Source organism: Oryctolagus cuniculus, chromosome 13 (assembly GCF_964237555.1).
Source record: "Oryctolagus cuniculus chromosome 13, mOryCun1.1, whole genome shotgun sequence".
NCBI classification, from domain to species: Eukaryota; Metazoa; Chordata; class Mammalia; order Lagomorpha; family Leporidae; genus Oryctolagus; species Oryctolagus cuniculus.
The window spans coordinates 34,487,599-34,502,873 of NC_091444.1; the positions used below are offsets into that span (position 1 = coordinate 34,487,599).

The 15,275-nt window shown below is 39.6% G+C and overlaps 1 protein-coding gene and 2 non-coding genes across 3 annotated transcripts in view; 1 reads left to right on the forward strand and 2 right to left on the reverse strand.

Annotated features, from left to right (window-relative positions):
* IARS2 (isoleucyl-tRNA synthetase 2, mitochondrial) overlaps positions 1–15,275 on the forward strand; it is a 76,352-nt gene that overhangs the window by 26,935 nt on the left and 34,142 nt on the right. Inside the window, exons 12-13 of the mRNA XM_008268410.4 lie at positions 143–303; positions 14,190–14,292. Coding sequence (XP_008266632.1) covers positions 143–303; positions 14,190–14,292 — 264 coding nt within the window. The remainder of the gene's footprint in view (positions 1–142; positions 304–14,189; positions 14,293–15,275) is intronic.
* Positions 5,055–5,114, reverse strand: MIR215 (microRNA mir-215). Its single transcript, NR_162585.1, has one exon. It is a non-coding gene; the product is annotated as a microRNA mir-215 (primary transcript).
* MIR194 (microRNA mir-194) lies at positions 5,673–5,730 on the reverse strand. The gene has a single exon (NR_162568.1). It is a non-coding gene; the product is annotated as a microRNA mir-194 (primary transcript).

Below are 15,275 nucleotides of genomic sequence, written 5' to 3' on the forward strand. Positions count from 1 at the left end.
TGAAATCTTCAGTGTTTTTTGGGGGTAGGGGAACTACTTGTATAACTACATACATCCAGATAAAGAATTGCATTAGGAAAGATAATGACAATTCCAGAAAGTTTGTTTCTCGCAATAGATCTGATTTATGAATCAATTGCAGGAATTACTAAAAACAGTGAAATTTATTCCTGGATCAGCGCTGAATGCCATGATTGAAATGATGGACAGGCGGCCATATTGGTGTATATCAAGGCAAAGAGTATGGGGTGTTCCAATTCCTGTGTTTCATCATAAGACAAAGGAAGAATACTTGATCAACAGGTAGAACTTGTTCTAAAATTTTTTATTGTTTTAAAATGAATTGTGTTTTCTTAAAAAATCTAAAAATAGGAGGGACTATTAAGAACTGCTTGCATGTTTTAAGTAAAATATTCTAAAATAACCATCTTCTTGGGGTAGTTAAATGTGAATTGCAGAAAGATTCTCTCATGTGATTGAAATATTAACAAAAACTAGATTTTTCACATTTTTCTTTGAACTTAAAAAAATGTATTTGAAAAGCAGAGTGATAGGGATGGGAGAAAGAGAGATGGATTGATTGATCTTTTGTCAGCAGGTTCACTCCCCAAATGGCAGCCACAGCTCAGACTGAGCTAGGCTATAGCCAGGAGCCTGGAACTCCGTCCCGGTCTCCTACATGGGTGGCAGAAACCCAAGTATTTGAGCCATTTTCTGTTCCTTTCCAGGTGCATAGCAGGGAGTTGGATTCAGAGTGGAGCAGCCAAAATTTGAACTGCCACTCAGATATGTGATGCTGGTATTGCAAGAAACAGCTTAACCTGCTGTACCACAATACTAGCCCCAGTTTTTTTGCCCCATATTAAAACTCTGACTTTTTTCCTATTTGAATTTATTGTGCTAGATTAAGGTGTCAGGGATCCAAAGATAAACATGTTTTGGAGAGCCAAAATATGATATTCTTTTGTAACAGTTACTCTTATTCTGAATCTACTTCCTCTTCAATGGAAATAACATTAATTTGCTTGGGTACTTCAAAATTTAGGTGATGCTAATTGAGTAGATGTGATTGCGCTGATTATATTCTCTGTTCTTTCTTTCTTTTTTTTTTTTTAATTTGGAAAGATAATAAATGGAGACAAAGTGGAAAAGCTTATATAGCAAGCCGTAGGTTTTTTCCTGCCGACATACAAATCTTTTTTTGAGGCAGTTATTGTTGACCTTTCTGAATTCTTCCCAAAAAAAAAAAAAGAGTTCTGCCAGCATATGCATGTGTTCATACAGAAAGAGATCTAAATCTGCTGCTCTGTGCTTTGCTTTTACATTTTATCTTACAGTTTTTTTTTCCAAGTCAGTATATATAGATATGCCTCAGTCTTTTTCATAAGCTTCTATTTTTAGATTTATTTATTTATTTATTTGAAAGGCAGAATGCAGAGAGGGAGAGACAAATTGAGATCTTCGATATACTGGTTTTCTCCTCAGGGCAGCAACAGCAAGGACTGAGTCAAGCCGAAGAATTTGGTCTCTCATACGGGTGGCAGGAATCTAGGTACTTGGGCCATCCTTGCTTTCTAGGCACATTAGCAGGGAGCTTGATCAGAACTGGAGTAGCCGGTACTACTCCAGTATGGGATCTGGGCAACTGAAGTGGTGGCTTAACCAGCTGTTCTGCAATGCCTACCTTAGAAGTTTCTTTAAAAAAAGATTTATTTATTTGAATGAGGCAGAGAGACAGACAGACTGATTGATTGATTCATTCATTCACTCATTCTATCTGTTGACCCGTTCACTTCCCAAATGCCTGTGACAGCAGGGCCTGGGCCAGGCAGAAGCCAGAAGCCAGGAACTCCATCCTGGTCTCTCAGGTGAGAGATAGGACCCAAACACTTGGCCATGATCTGCTGCTCCCCAGGTGCATTAACAGGAAGCCTAATCCAAACCAGAGTAGCCAGCACCTGCACTGGCACTCTGAGATGGGATGTAGGTGTCCCAAGCAGTGGCTTAACATGCTGTACCACAATTCCTGCTCTAGATTTTTGTTTGTTTTTTAATTATTTTGAAAAACAGAAGAGAAGGAGGAAGGGAGTTTGCTTCATTCTATCTACTGTTTCACTCCCCAAATCCCTTCAGGGCAGGGGCTAGGCCAGCCAGTAGCCAGGAACTCCATCTGGGTCTCCCATGTAGGTGGAAGGGGACCCAAACACTTGGTCAGCATTTGCTGCCTCTCAGGTGCTTTAGCAGTACACTGGATTGGAAGCTAAGATAGAACTTATCCTAGGCACTCCGATATGGAATGCAGGCATCAAGACTTTGCTTAACCCATTGTGCCACAACATACCCACAGAAAATTTTTAGAAAACAAGTTGATTAAAGTTTTTTCAAAATTTATTTTAAAAATATTTATTGTTGGGCCGGCGCCGTGGCTCAATAGGCTAATCCTCCACCTTGCGGCGCCGGCACACCGGGTTCTAGTCCCGGTTGGGGCGCCGGATTCTGTCCCGGTTGCCCCTCTTCCAGGCCAGCTCTCTGCTATGGCCAGGGAGTACAGTGGAGGATGGCCCAGGTGCTTGGGCCCTGCACCCCATGGGAGACCAGGAAAAGCACCTGGATCCTGGCTCCTGCCATCGGATCAGCGCGGTGCGCCGGCTGCAGCGGCGGCCATTGGAGGGTGAACCAACGGCAAAAGGAAGACCTTTCTCTCTCTGTCTCTCTCTCTCTCACTGTCCACTCTGGACTGTAAAAAAAAAAAAAAAAAAAAAAAAAATATTTATTGTTACTTGAAAGGCAGAATTGGAGAGGAAGAGAGAGAATTGTTTGCTGATTCATTCTTTTTTTTTTTTTTTTTTTTTTGACAGAGACAGTGAGAGAGAGAGAGAGACAGAGAGAAAGGTCTTCCTTCCGTTGGTTCACCCCCCAAATGGCCACCACGGCTGGTGCTATGCCCATCCGAAGCCAGGAGCCATGTGCTTCCTCCTGGTCTCCCATGCGGGTGCAGGCCCAAGCACTTAGGCCATCCTTCACTGCCTTCCCGGGCCACAGTGGAGAGTTGAACTGGAAGAGCAGCAACCGGGACTAGACCCGGTGCCCATATGGGATGCCGGTGCTGCAGGTGGAGGATTAACTAAGTGAGCTTTGGCACTGGCCCTGGTTCGCTCCTTGAATGGCCACAACACCAGGGCCTGTGCCAGGCAGGAGCCAGGAGCTCCTTTGTGTCCCACGTGAGTGTCATGAGCCCAAACACTTGGGGCATTATCTGCTGCTTTCCCAGGCACATTAGCAGTGAGCTGGTTTGAAGTGGAACAGGCGGGACTTGCACCAGCGCCCATATAGGATGTCAGTGTAGCAGGCAGTGACCCAATCAGCTGCACCCAGGAATTTAACTTTTAAGAAGACATGAGAATTAAGAATGTGTCTTAGGGAAAGAAGCTGTAGGCTAGAGACCAGGAGGTTGTCCCAAGATTATTTCAGTATTATTGTGATTTGGATCTGAGGTGTAAGATTCTTTAGTCTAAATATTATTTCTTTGTTCTTATAATTTAGAGCTTGATTAGATGTAAACTACTAATGTATTCCCTCTATTAAGAATTAAAATGATTGTAGTTAAAATAAATTAATACAAGTATCAACATTTCATACTAGAGTTGTTTTTTTTTTTTTTTAAAGATTTATTTATTTGTTTGAGAGGCAAAGTTACAGAGAGAGAAAGGGAGAGGTAGAGGTCTTCCATCTACTGGTTCATTCCCCAAATGACCACAATGGCCAGAGCTGGTCCATTCCAAAGCCAGGTGCATCTTCTGGGTCTCCAGTGTGATTGCAGGGGCCCAAGCATCTCGGCAGTTTTCCATTGCCTTTCCAGGCCGTTAGCAGGGAGGTGGATCAGAAGTGGAGCAGCCGGGACTTGAACTAGCATCCCTTGGCGCAAGCCTAAGCCACCAAGCCACAATGCCAGCCCCAAGTTTTTTTTTTTTCTTTTTTTTTTTTTCTTTTTAAGAGAGTCCTTTTGGGGCCGGCACTGTGGCATAGTAGATCAAGCATCTGCCTGCAGCACCAGTATCCCATATGGGTGCCAATTTGAGTCCTGGCTGCTCCATTTCCAATCCAGCTACCTGCTAGTGACCTGGGAAAGCAGTAAAAGATGGCCCAAGTGCTTGAGTCCCTGCACCCAAGTGGGAGACCCAGAGGAAGCTCCTGGCTTTGGATTGGTTCAGTTCCAGCTGTTGTGGCCTTATAGGGACTGTACCAGTGGATGGAAGACGTCTGTCTTCTCCCTCTCTTTAACTCAACCTCTCAAGTAAATTAATAAATCTTTTTTTTTTTTTTTTAATTTTTTTGACAGGCAGAGTGGACAATGAGAGAGAGATAGAGAGAAAGGTCTTCCTTTGCTGTTGGTTCACCCTCCAATGGCTGTCGCGGCTGGCGCGCTGCGGCCGGCACACCACGCTGATCCGATGGCAGGAGCTAGGTACTTATCCTGGTCTCCCATGGGGTGCAGGGCCCAAGTACTTGGGCCATCCTCCACTGCACTCCCTGGCCACAGCAGAGAGCTGGCCTGGAAGAGGGGCAACTGGGACAGAATCCGGCGCCCCAACCAGGACTAGAACCCGGTGTGCCGGTGCCGCAAGGCGGAGGATTAGCGTGGTGAGCCACGGCGCCGGCCCATAAATAAATCTTTATTAAAGAGAGCTTTTATAAGGCAGCTGTCATTATTTTTCATTTTTCTTTGTTTTTAGCGTATAAGAGTTTTAGGGAATTTCTTTGAAGTGGTTAAGGTTGACCATATTATATATTAGTAAGTAGATCAATTGGATATAATTGACCATGATTTCATCATGACAATAAAGTGATAACACGGGTTAATTATTGGTCAGTAAGCTAGGTGAAATGTGAGCTTTCTCAGAAAATGCAAACAAGTTTTCATTATGTATCACTTAGGTTTTATTGAGTCAATACATTTATATGGTTGTGTTACAGATTTTTTTGTGTATCTGCCATTTTGTTGCCACCATCATATTGGTTGATTTCTGATTTTGAAGCAGCAGAGGTATACAGAATATTGGCCTACAGAAATGACAGACAAATTTAGCCATATCATCTGTCATTTCATAGGTCAATTTCCTATATACCAATTCTCTTTTTGTTTTTTTGTTAAGCAGAGTGTGAATACCTAATAGAATGCCACCCCTCCCCCTTCTCGCCATCCCTACCCTCACCCCCCATCTGCTGGTTCATTCACTTGCGCTGGGATGGGCTGGGTCCAAGCTGGGAGCCAGGAACTTGGTCCTGTTCTCCTACATGGGTGGCAGAGTCACAGATCCTTCAGCTATCATCAGCTTCTTCTGATGGTATGCGTTATTAGCAGGAAGCAGAATCAGAAGAAGAGCAGCGACCTGAACCAAGCACTTCGATATAGGATGCATGCATCCCAAGTGGTATTGTGATCTCTGTCAAACAATGGCCACTTCATCATTTAATAGTGACTTCAGTCTTCTGTTATTAGCTCATTTTGGTGACTTACACGTAAATTTTAAAAAATTCATATTCTTAATTATTTACCAGTTTTATAAAATGTGATTAATGGTTATCCATTCTTTTGAATCAAATGAGAGTGGAGTGACCACAATTTTCTTTCTTTCTTACGCTTTTATGTTGTAGCAAGTTGGTAACCATCAAAAGTAACAGCATCTCCACTGGAAATTGGTACATAGTCCACATGGAGTTGCTGTTACACTTGATAACTCCATTAAACAAGTTGAAAGAGTCCTTCTGTTTTTCCTTTTAAAGTCTGTACATTATCCCTGAGTATGCTTGTTTCACAGCAGAAAATCTTGATTTATTCAGGTTCTAAATAAGTTTAGAGATTGGTAGATTTGAAACTCAGATATTTAATTTTGATTTGCACTAATGGTCTCATTTGTATTTTATATTCGTATTTGTGTTTTCTCAAGTAATTAAATTTCTTACTTCAATACCATTGATCATTTACTGAATCTGTAATATAATGCCATTATAATTTAGTTAACTGTTCTTAGCATAAAAAAGATAAAATTTAAAACATTGGCAACCTAGGAAGAAAAAGAAGTAATTGGTTACGTTTCTTTCAGCAATTCAGATGTTTATAAGCAATTTGTCAGTCTAAATGCAGTAGGTAACATATGTTTACAGGAAATTTTGCCTTTGACTTTTGGACATTACAAGAAATTTAGTACAAATAGTAAAGGAATTTCCAGGTTAATCTGAGTGTTAATTTTAGCTACTTCAAAGTTTTTAAAAAGGTACCACGTTATAGTTAGAAGTAAGATGTTCTGGTGTTCTATTGCAAAGTAGGATGACTGTGGATAATAATGTATTATTTCACAAGAAAAAAACCAAGAATTTAAAAATTTTTTCACCATAAAGAAACATTAAATGTTTGAGGAGATAGATATGTTTACTCTGATTGGACTTTATGGAGTGTACATGTATATACACTTCACAGATTCATAATTTTTGTGTGTCAGAAGTAAACAAAAGTTGTAAATACTTCTGGGGTAGATTAAAAATATTTATAGTAAAATAAAAGTAAAAGTAAAAAAATTTGTGAAATTAAAAAATTTATTTATTTAATAGGCAAAGTTACAGGGTGAGGGTGGCAGGGAGAGAGGTCCTCCATCTATCTACTGGTCCATTCCCCAAATGGCTGAAATGGCCAGAGATGGCCAGGCCGAAGCCAGCAGTCAGATCTGCCTGCAGGGGCTTAAGCACTCGGGCCATCATCCTCTGCTGCTTTCCCAGACCATTATCAGGGAGTGGATCGGAAGTGGAGCAGCACGGACTCACACCAGTGTGCATATGGGATGCTGGTGTCACCCACTATGCCGCATTGCCAGCCCTAGGAAAATTTCTGTGACAATTACTGTCCCTTTTAAAACATAAGTAGGGGCCAGCACTGTGGCGTATTGAGTAATGGCTGCTGCCTGCAGTGCTGGTGTCCTATATGGGCGCCAGCTTGAGTCCTGGCTGCCCAACTTCTGATCCAGCTCTCTGTTTTGGCCTGGGAAGATGGCCCAACTCCTTGGGTCCCTGTACCTGCGTGGGAGACCTGGAAGAAGCTCCTGGCTTCTGGCTTTGGATCGGCACCACTCTGGCAAGTTGTGGCCATCTGGGGAGTGAACCAGCAGATGGAAGACCCCCACCCCCACCCCCGCCTCTGCTTCTCTGTAACTCTGCCTTTCAAATGAATAGATCTTTAAAAACAAACACACACATAAGTGTAAGATTAAGTTAAAATTTCCCCTCCAAAATTTCATTATGTTCTCTAATTTAGTAAACAAAATGAAACATCTTCTTACCTCATTCTTATTCCAGTAACGTGCAGAAGAAAAGTTCTTAAAATTCTGACTGTTGTTGCTTATAAAGACAACACAGAAAATAGTGGAGTGACAGCAGCAGTTTCTTCATTGCCTAGTAATCTTAATGCTGCTTGCTTTTTCAGTAACATGCTAAAGAGGCCTTCAGCCTAGTTGATTGCAAAGCTCAGAATGATTGGTTGGTATTATAGCTCCTCATAGTGCCTTGTGGGTTGTTGCTGAGTACCTTTGAGTAAAGTACAGACTTTATGATGGACTTATTGCTTTGTGAAGTACAGCATTTAAATGGAGGTATATAGATTATCTAGTGATAAGTGGCTTCACCCACTTTTATCAGCAGTAATTTATACTGGTCTCTAGGTTATAGGTTAACTATGCGTTTGTATGAAATATAGTATATTAATGAAGGGTAGAATTCTTGAATCTTCAAAGACAAATTCACTTTTTCCTTTTATTTTTTTCTGAAGAATGCTTAATATCACAGAAAAATGCTTAGGAAATTATTTTTAAATCTTTAAAGGATAATTTTTATTCAGTATAAAACAGTTCCACTTCTAAATACTTATCCTGAGAAAATAAAACTAATGTCTCTTGTATAAATATATATAGAGATGTTCAGTATCGTTTTTATAAAGGACATGATATTAAAATGAAAATGTAAGTTATGAAAAAGTTAAGCCAGTTATGAAAAGAAATATGAAGCCATTATAAATGGTAGCTTAGTTCTTAGTGGTTACTTAGTTACCTATTTATGAAAATCAAATGAATGTAACTCTCTGTGTTTGGCTGTTTCTAGTTTTTTGCCACAGCTCTGTAGTGAGTGTCTTTGAGCATTTATACGATATTAACTTATTTTTTTCTAAATTATCTTTTAAAAATTGGTTTTCTATTTTATTGTCTATAAAATATTTCACATAATACAGAAAATATAAGTTTAATAAATACATAGATTTAACAGTTTTTAACATTTTGCTGTATTTGCTTTGTGTGTAAATAATATACACATACATAACTTTTTCTAAAGCAAAGGAGGATATGTGAAAATCACATAACATGGGATTTAATGACAAACGTCATAAAGTGAAGGGTGTAATTTAGTGAAGACAACATTTATAAATACATTCTAAGTAATGTGGTATCCATACTTTTTTTTTAGCCCAAAGTATCTTTTAAGATACGGTTTGAACATTTTATTTTCTAATGCAATATAGTTAAAGTTTGTATATTATGTCTTCATTGCAGATTTTGTTTTTAAAACTCTCTACCTAATTTTCTTAGGCTTGTTCAGATTATCAGAGTACAGGACAAGAGAAAACTTTGTGATACTAGTTATTTACACTTAAATTTGTTTAGATTGTGAGGAATTTTTTTTCCTTGAAATTTCTATTTTTGTTTGGAATAAATTTTTTTCAGTTTGATTTTTAGTTTTATTTGATTCATTGTTTAGGTTGACTCATGTACTGCATGAGGTTTTGAAATATGTTTACCTATGGAATGGCTAGGTTAAGATAATTAACATGTGCTTGTTAAATTTTTTTCTCTAATTCTAGAGTTGTCTTTATTTTTCTGTTTTAAAAATATAAGTAGTTTGCTTCTCTAAGATCTTAAAACTGAATTGCAAAACATTGTGCATATGTAAGTACGTTAGTAGATTTTATTTAGTTATGTTTCCATAGTTTGTGATATAAAGTAAGGAAGAAGTCTTGCCTTAAATATTAGCAAGACTCCCTCTCTCTGTTAATGAGCAAAGCTTCCTCTTCCATTTCTTAGAGCAACAGTGAAATTTTTTTAATGTTCAGACTCATTTGTATCTTTAATGAAGATAAATATCAGGCCTTTTTGGTAATATTTTGTTTTATATCTTTTTTTAATACATTTTATTTAGTCATGTTTATATTTTGTGATATAAAGTAAAGAAGCATGTTTTGTTCTAAATAGTAGCTGGAGTTTTACAGTTACCTTAATAACATGCCAACAGCAAAATTGGAATTTTCCTGTATTGTTTGGCACTCTTAATTATAGACTTGAGTACAGTATGCTCAAGTGTGATTAAATAATACATAAAGTATACTTTTAAAACTTTATCTGATACTGTTTCATTGAAGTTGAATTTAACATTCTGAAGTGGATATTGGAACTATCCTTATCAGATTATTCATTTTTCTTATGAGGACTGTCTTTAAGAGTCAAACTTCAGATAGCCTTTCTTATTTCCTAGTGTTCTTGGAAACTGAAGCTTAAAAAATATGACTCATTGCTGTTATTATCCTGTAAGTCACAGGTGGAGTCTGGTCTTTGGACTTGGTGCTTGTTGTGTCAACACACTGATCCCCTGAGACTCCCTAGTTCCCTGTCTGGTTCACAGTCTTTCTTATGCATGAATAATAAGAGCCTTTTTACCATTACCCAGCTAAGGCCAGAGAACAGGATTGTGGATGCAGTTGCAGTGGTTGTCTTTACAGATGAGTTAAAGAGAAGTTAAAACAGCACTGTCTGATTTAGGAGACATTTTTCAGAGCCTGAATTTACCTGTGTTACTTGCTTAGCCTCACAATTCAAAGAAACCTGAAGTGAGGAACATTGATCTTTCAAGAGCCACTAACTATGAATAGTATTTCTGTGAATCCAATTAGAAGGTATTTATAAAGTGCTTTGAAAAGTGGCATGTGTGGCAATCATACAAATACTTACTTGGATTATTGATAATATTAAGCCTAAGGGCTGGCGCTGTGGCATACTGGGTGAAGCTGCTGCCTGCCGTCCTGGCATCCTATATGGGTGCCGGTTCAAGTCCCTGCTGCTCCAGTTCTGATTTAGATCCCTGCTGGTGAACCTGGGAAAGCAGTGGAAGATGGCCCAAGGGCTTGGGCCCCTGCTCTCTCCTGGGAGTGGGAGACCTGGAAGAAGCTCCTGGCTACTGATTGGCTCAGCCCTGCCCATTGCTGCCATTTGGGGAATGAATCAGCAGATGGATGATCTCCCTCTCTCTCCCTCTCTCTCCCTCTTTCCCCCTCTTTTCCTCTCTTTCTCTCCCTCTCTCTCTCTCCCTCCCCCCCGCCCCCTTTCTCTTTGCAACTCTTTCTAATAAGTAGACAAATCTTTTAAAAAAATTAAGCCTAATTTCTCTACCTTATTTGCAAATTAGTGTGAAATTTGATTTTACTTTTACTTCTGTATTTTTTGCCTGTATTATTTTTCCAATATATTTAAAACATCTCCTGTTCAATTTTATTGTTTACCTAACATTGATAATCTAATGATAACTTTGTTGTTTTTGTTTTTGTTTTTGTTTTTGTTTTTTTTTTTTTGACAGGCAGAGTGGACAGTGAGAGAGAGAGACAGAGAGAAAGGTCTTCCTTTGCCGTTGGTTCACCCTCCAATGGCCGCCGCGGCCGGCGCGCTGCGGCCAGCGCACCACGCTGATCCGATGGCAGGAGCCAGGAGCCAGGTGCTTTTCCTGGTCTCCCATGGGGTACAGGGCCCAAGCACCTGGGCCATCCTCCACTGCACTCCCTGGCCACAGCAGAGGGCTGGCCTGGAAGAGGGGCAACCGGGACAGAATCCGGCGCCCTGACCGGGACTAGAACCCGGTGTGCCGGCGCCGCAAGGCGGAGGATTAGCCTAGTGAGCCACGGCGCCGGCTCGATAACTTTGTTTTAAAAAGACGAAGTGGCATCCATTTTTAGAATGATTCTTTTTTGATGAGAATATTGGTACAGCATAACTACTGTAATTGTGTGTGTGTGTAAATGTACTTTGTTAGTATCTTTTGTTCTTTTAGAATTCTAGTCTTTTAGGCATTAGATTTGTTCACATTTTTATATGATAATATATTCATATTTTGAACTGATAAAATGTTCTGTGTTAGCTATATAAAATAGTAATGTGTAACTAAATATTACTGTCATGTAACTAAGTAGTTACTGCATGAAGGTTTTATGGTCTCATAACATGGAAATTTATCTTTTCTGTTAAAAGTCCATCCAAGATGAGTGCCTGTTTTAGAAATACGGGCTTGTGCCCATTTTACTTTTTTGTTTATTCTTCAAAGTACAAGCTGGTAATATTACACATTTTTAATCTAATCTTCATAGAAGACCGACTTAGAGATATCTTTTGTAAGGTATTTCAATTTGTAGAGCATATTTAATTTATAGTATTTATTTGATTTTTCCTTCACACAATGATTTTTTGTAAATATTTCATTTGTGAATTACTAGACCCAGAGAAGTTAAATGATTTGTCCTACATAGTGGTGCTTAATAAGACACAAAGGCAGATTAAAAGCATATTTTTCCTACCTACTGCTCTTTCTGTCTTTATTGACTTTTGTGGGACTATAGTTAATTTTTAGTCACTTGTACTAATTAAGTGTGGTAGAAAGAAGGATAACTCAAAAGTTGACTTCAGTGTATATATTTTGATGTTTAAATATTAACATGATGGACCAATCTGAAGCCAGGAATCAGGAGCTTCTTCCAGGCCTCCGCTGTGAGTGCAGGGGCTCAAGCACTTGGGTCATCCTCTACAGTTTTCCAAGGTGCAACAGCAGGGAGTTGGATTGGAAGTGGAACAGCTGGTAGTTGACCTGGCACCCACAGGGGATGCCAGCACTACAGGCAGCAGCTTCACGCAGTATGGCACAGTGCCGGCCCCAAGGCTTAATATGATCAATAATCCAAATAAGCATTTATATGATTGCCACACAATCTCACTTTTCAAAACACATGACTGCTTTTTGCCAGGTGGTTAAATTAACTATATATATACTATATATAAATTAACTATGTACATACATACTCATTATTACTCAATACGTCTAATAATCTCTCAATGATGTTATTAGTTTTATATTTTACAAATAAGGAAACTGAGGTACATAAATGCTAATGCTTTGCCCGGTCACATGACTAGTAAGTAGTAGAGCCAGAAATTAAACCAAAACCATCTAATGCCAAGGTCTGGGTTTAATTTTTTTTTAAAGATTTATTTTATTTATTTGAAAGAATTACAAACAGAACTAGAGACAGAGGTCTTCTATCTACTGGTTCACTCCCCAGATGGTCGCAATGGCCGGAGCTGAGCTGATCTGAAACAAGGTGCCAGGAGCTTCCTCCAGGTCTCTCATGTGGTTGCAGGGGCCCAAGCACTTGGGACATCCTCCACTGCTTTCCTAGGCACATCAGGGAGCTGGATCAGAAGTGGAGCAGCCAGGACTCAAACTGGCACCCATTTGGGATGCCGGCACTATATGCTGGGGCTTTAACTCACTATGCCATAGTACTGGCCCCTTAATTTTTAAATTATTTGTAGCTGTATCTTCCCAAAGATGGGACCGGTTTCAGTACTTGATGTGTTCATTTATTGACTTTTGTTTTATGTTAGCAACTGTGCTAAATTTTAAATATGTAATCATTTAGTTTGCGGTCATTCTGAGGAAAATAGGTAGAATCACTTAAGTCTGTTTCTTTATGGCCGGGATCTTGTCTGTTTTGCTGAATGCTGTATCCAGCGCCTAGAACCATGTGCTAGGTATTGTAAGTTCTCAGTAGTTTCTGGACAAATGATTTGAACTATTCTCCTTAGCAGAAGTGTTGGCTGGGTCCAAGAGAATTTGCAGTACTTGTCATGGTGGCAAATAAAAAGTGACAGAGTCAGAATGTAAGCTTGGGTATCAGTTGTCAGAGTCCATGCTCTGGTATGAAGTTGCGTCATGCAAAAGGACTTGGTCTTAGTCTTTCAGAGAGGGAACTTTTGAAAAATTTTCAAGCAGATAATTAGTGTGGAAGAATCAGTTTAGAAATCTATCTGTTGTGGGGAGCAACTCGGACTAGACTGTTACTGGAATTAAGACTTATTCTATGCATCTGCTCTCCCACAATATGGCGCTGGGAGAGGAGGAAACAGCTTCTACACAGCTGCTTCCAGTTCAACCAATAAACAGCAGGACCTGCTCCTGATTGCAGGAGAGCAGCGTACTCGGCGTGTGGGTAGCAGAGTTGGGATTGGTGGAAGAGGACTATAAAGGAGGAGAGAGACAACATGCACCAGGAACATCTATCTGAAGGAACACCTGAGCAGCCCCCGAGAGAGCCGGCCGGCGGTGTGCCGCTCCCCCGCGGAAGTGGGGAAAGTGGAGGGGGAACCGCCCTTCCACGGAGGTGGAAGGGACGGTAGCCAACCCGGGAAGAACCAGCAGCAAACCCGGGGAGGGCCGAGCAGATGAAAGAACAGCGCAGGGTCCTGTGTTGTTCCTCCATGAAGAGGGGGAGCGACATAATGGTGCCGTGACTCGGATAGGAAACCTAGGCAGGATCCTGTGTTGCTCCTCCACGAAGAGGGGGAGCGACAATCTGTCTCAAGTTGTATCATGCTAATTAGATGAGAGTACGGGAAAAACCAGATTATTGCATCAATCTAGTATTGAGGAAGTAAGTTTGGACTAATATGATGTCAGTGGGAACAACTGTAGTTATTTCGATTGTGGAATTGACAGAATGTATTTTTTTAATTTGGGCAGAAATTAGAGAAGATAATGAGAGATTTGAATATAGGTACCTGGACAGAAATCAGGTTGCTGGAAACAGAAATCAGTAACTGAATGGGGATGTTACAAGTCTCTTTTTTTTTTTTTTCCTTTTTGTTTTTACAGCAATATATAGTTAACTTGATTGTACTTTTATTGAATCTAAGATAATAGCAGCCCAACAAGCAAGTAATTAAAGATATACCACTCAAGTTTGAGGAAAAGGACACAACATCACTGTTTTAAGATTTTAAAGTGTTTGTTATTCAGCACAATAATTGATTGAATAATTCTGCCTTTTCCCCCTAAAATAGCCAAACCATTGAACATATTATTAAGTTGGTGGAACAACATGGCAGTGATATCTGGTGGACTCTGCCCCCTGAGCAACTTCTTCCAAAAGAAGTTTTATCTCAGGTAAATTCTGTTTTTATTTTAATAGCCTTTGTGTGTTTCATGACTTACTGGCAACATATGGATTCTTGAGAGTTAAAAATTAATTATATTATGTGTGAAGTAAATGAATTTATTCACTATAATTAGAAGTTTATGTAGTTTGAAAGTGACCATTTTGTTTAGTGCTAGAAGCATGGTACAAGAGTACTTCAAAAAGTTCATGGAAAAATTGAATTAAAAGATCAGTTAATTTTTGTCCAAAAAATTTGAAATCCATGCCATTTTTTTCCAAATATGCAATTTCCATCCATTTTGAGAAGCCCCTTTGTATTTAATGTACCAGTGGAATGTGTCTGCCATTTGTTGTCTCATTGAGGGCCAGGATTGATTCTGGCTGATTTGGTTGACTAAAGGATACAAGTGAGACCAATAGAGAGCAGTGCTTACCATTGGTAAATCAGAGTTTTGTGGCATCTGAAGTAGAATTAACTGATTGTGTCATACATCAAAGATCCTATTTAGAAGATAATTTCAGTAAAACATAAAAGATTTCATATTATATTGGTAAATGTATATTGAGTGGCCCTAGTCACTTATTTTTGAAAGCCAGAGTTACAAAGAGGCAGAGAGAGAGAGAGAGAGAGAAGTCGTCCATCCACTGATTTACTCCCCAAATGGCCTCAGTGGCTGAAGTTGGGCCAGTCTGAAGCCAGGAGCTTCTTCTTGGTCTCCCACGCAGGTACAGGGGTCCAAGGCTTGGGCCATTTTCTACTGCTTTCTCAGGCCGTAGCAGAGAGCTGGATTGGAAGTGGAGCAGCGGGGATTCAAACCCGCTTTACCACAGCTCCACCTCCCCCAGTCAGTTTTACATATAAGTAGAGTTACAGTAAATTGAAGTGCTTAAAACCTTCTAAGTTTTACTTTAAAATGTGAATTTAATCATTGTTTAGACTCTTTAGATGTTTTTTATACCTACTGTGATGCTTGTGTAAATAAAATACTTT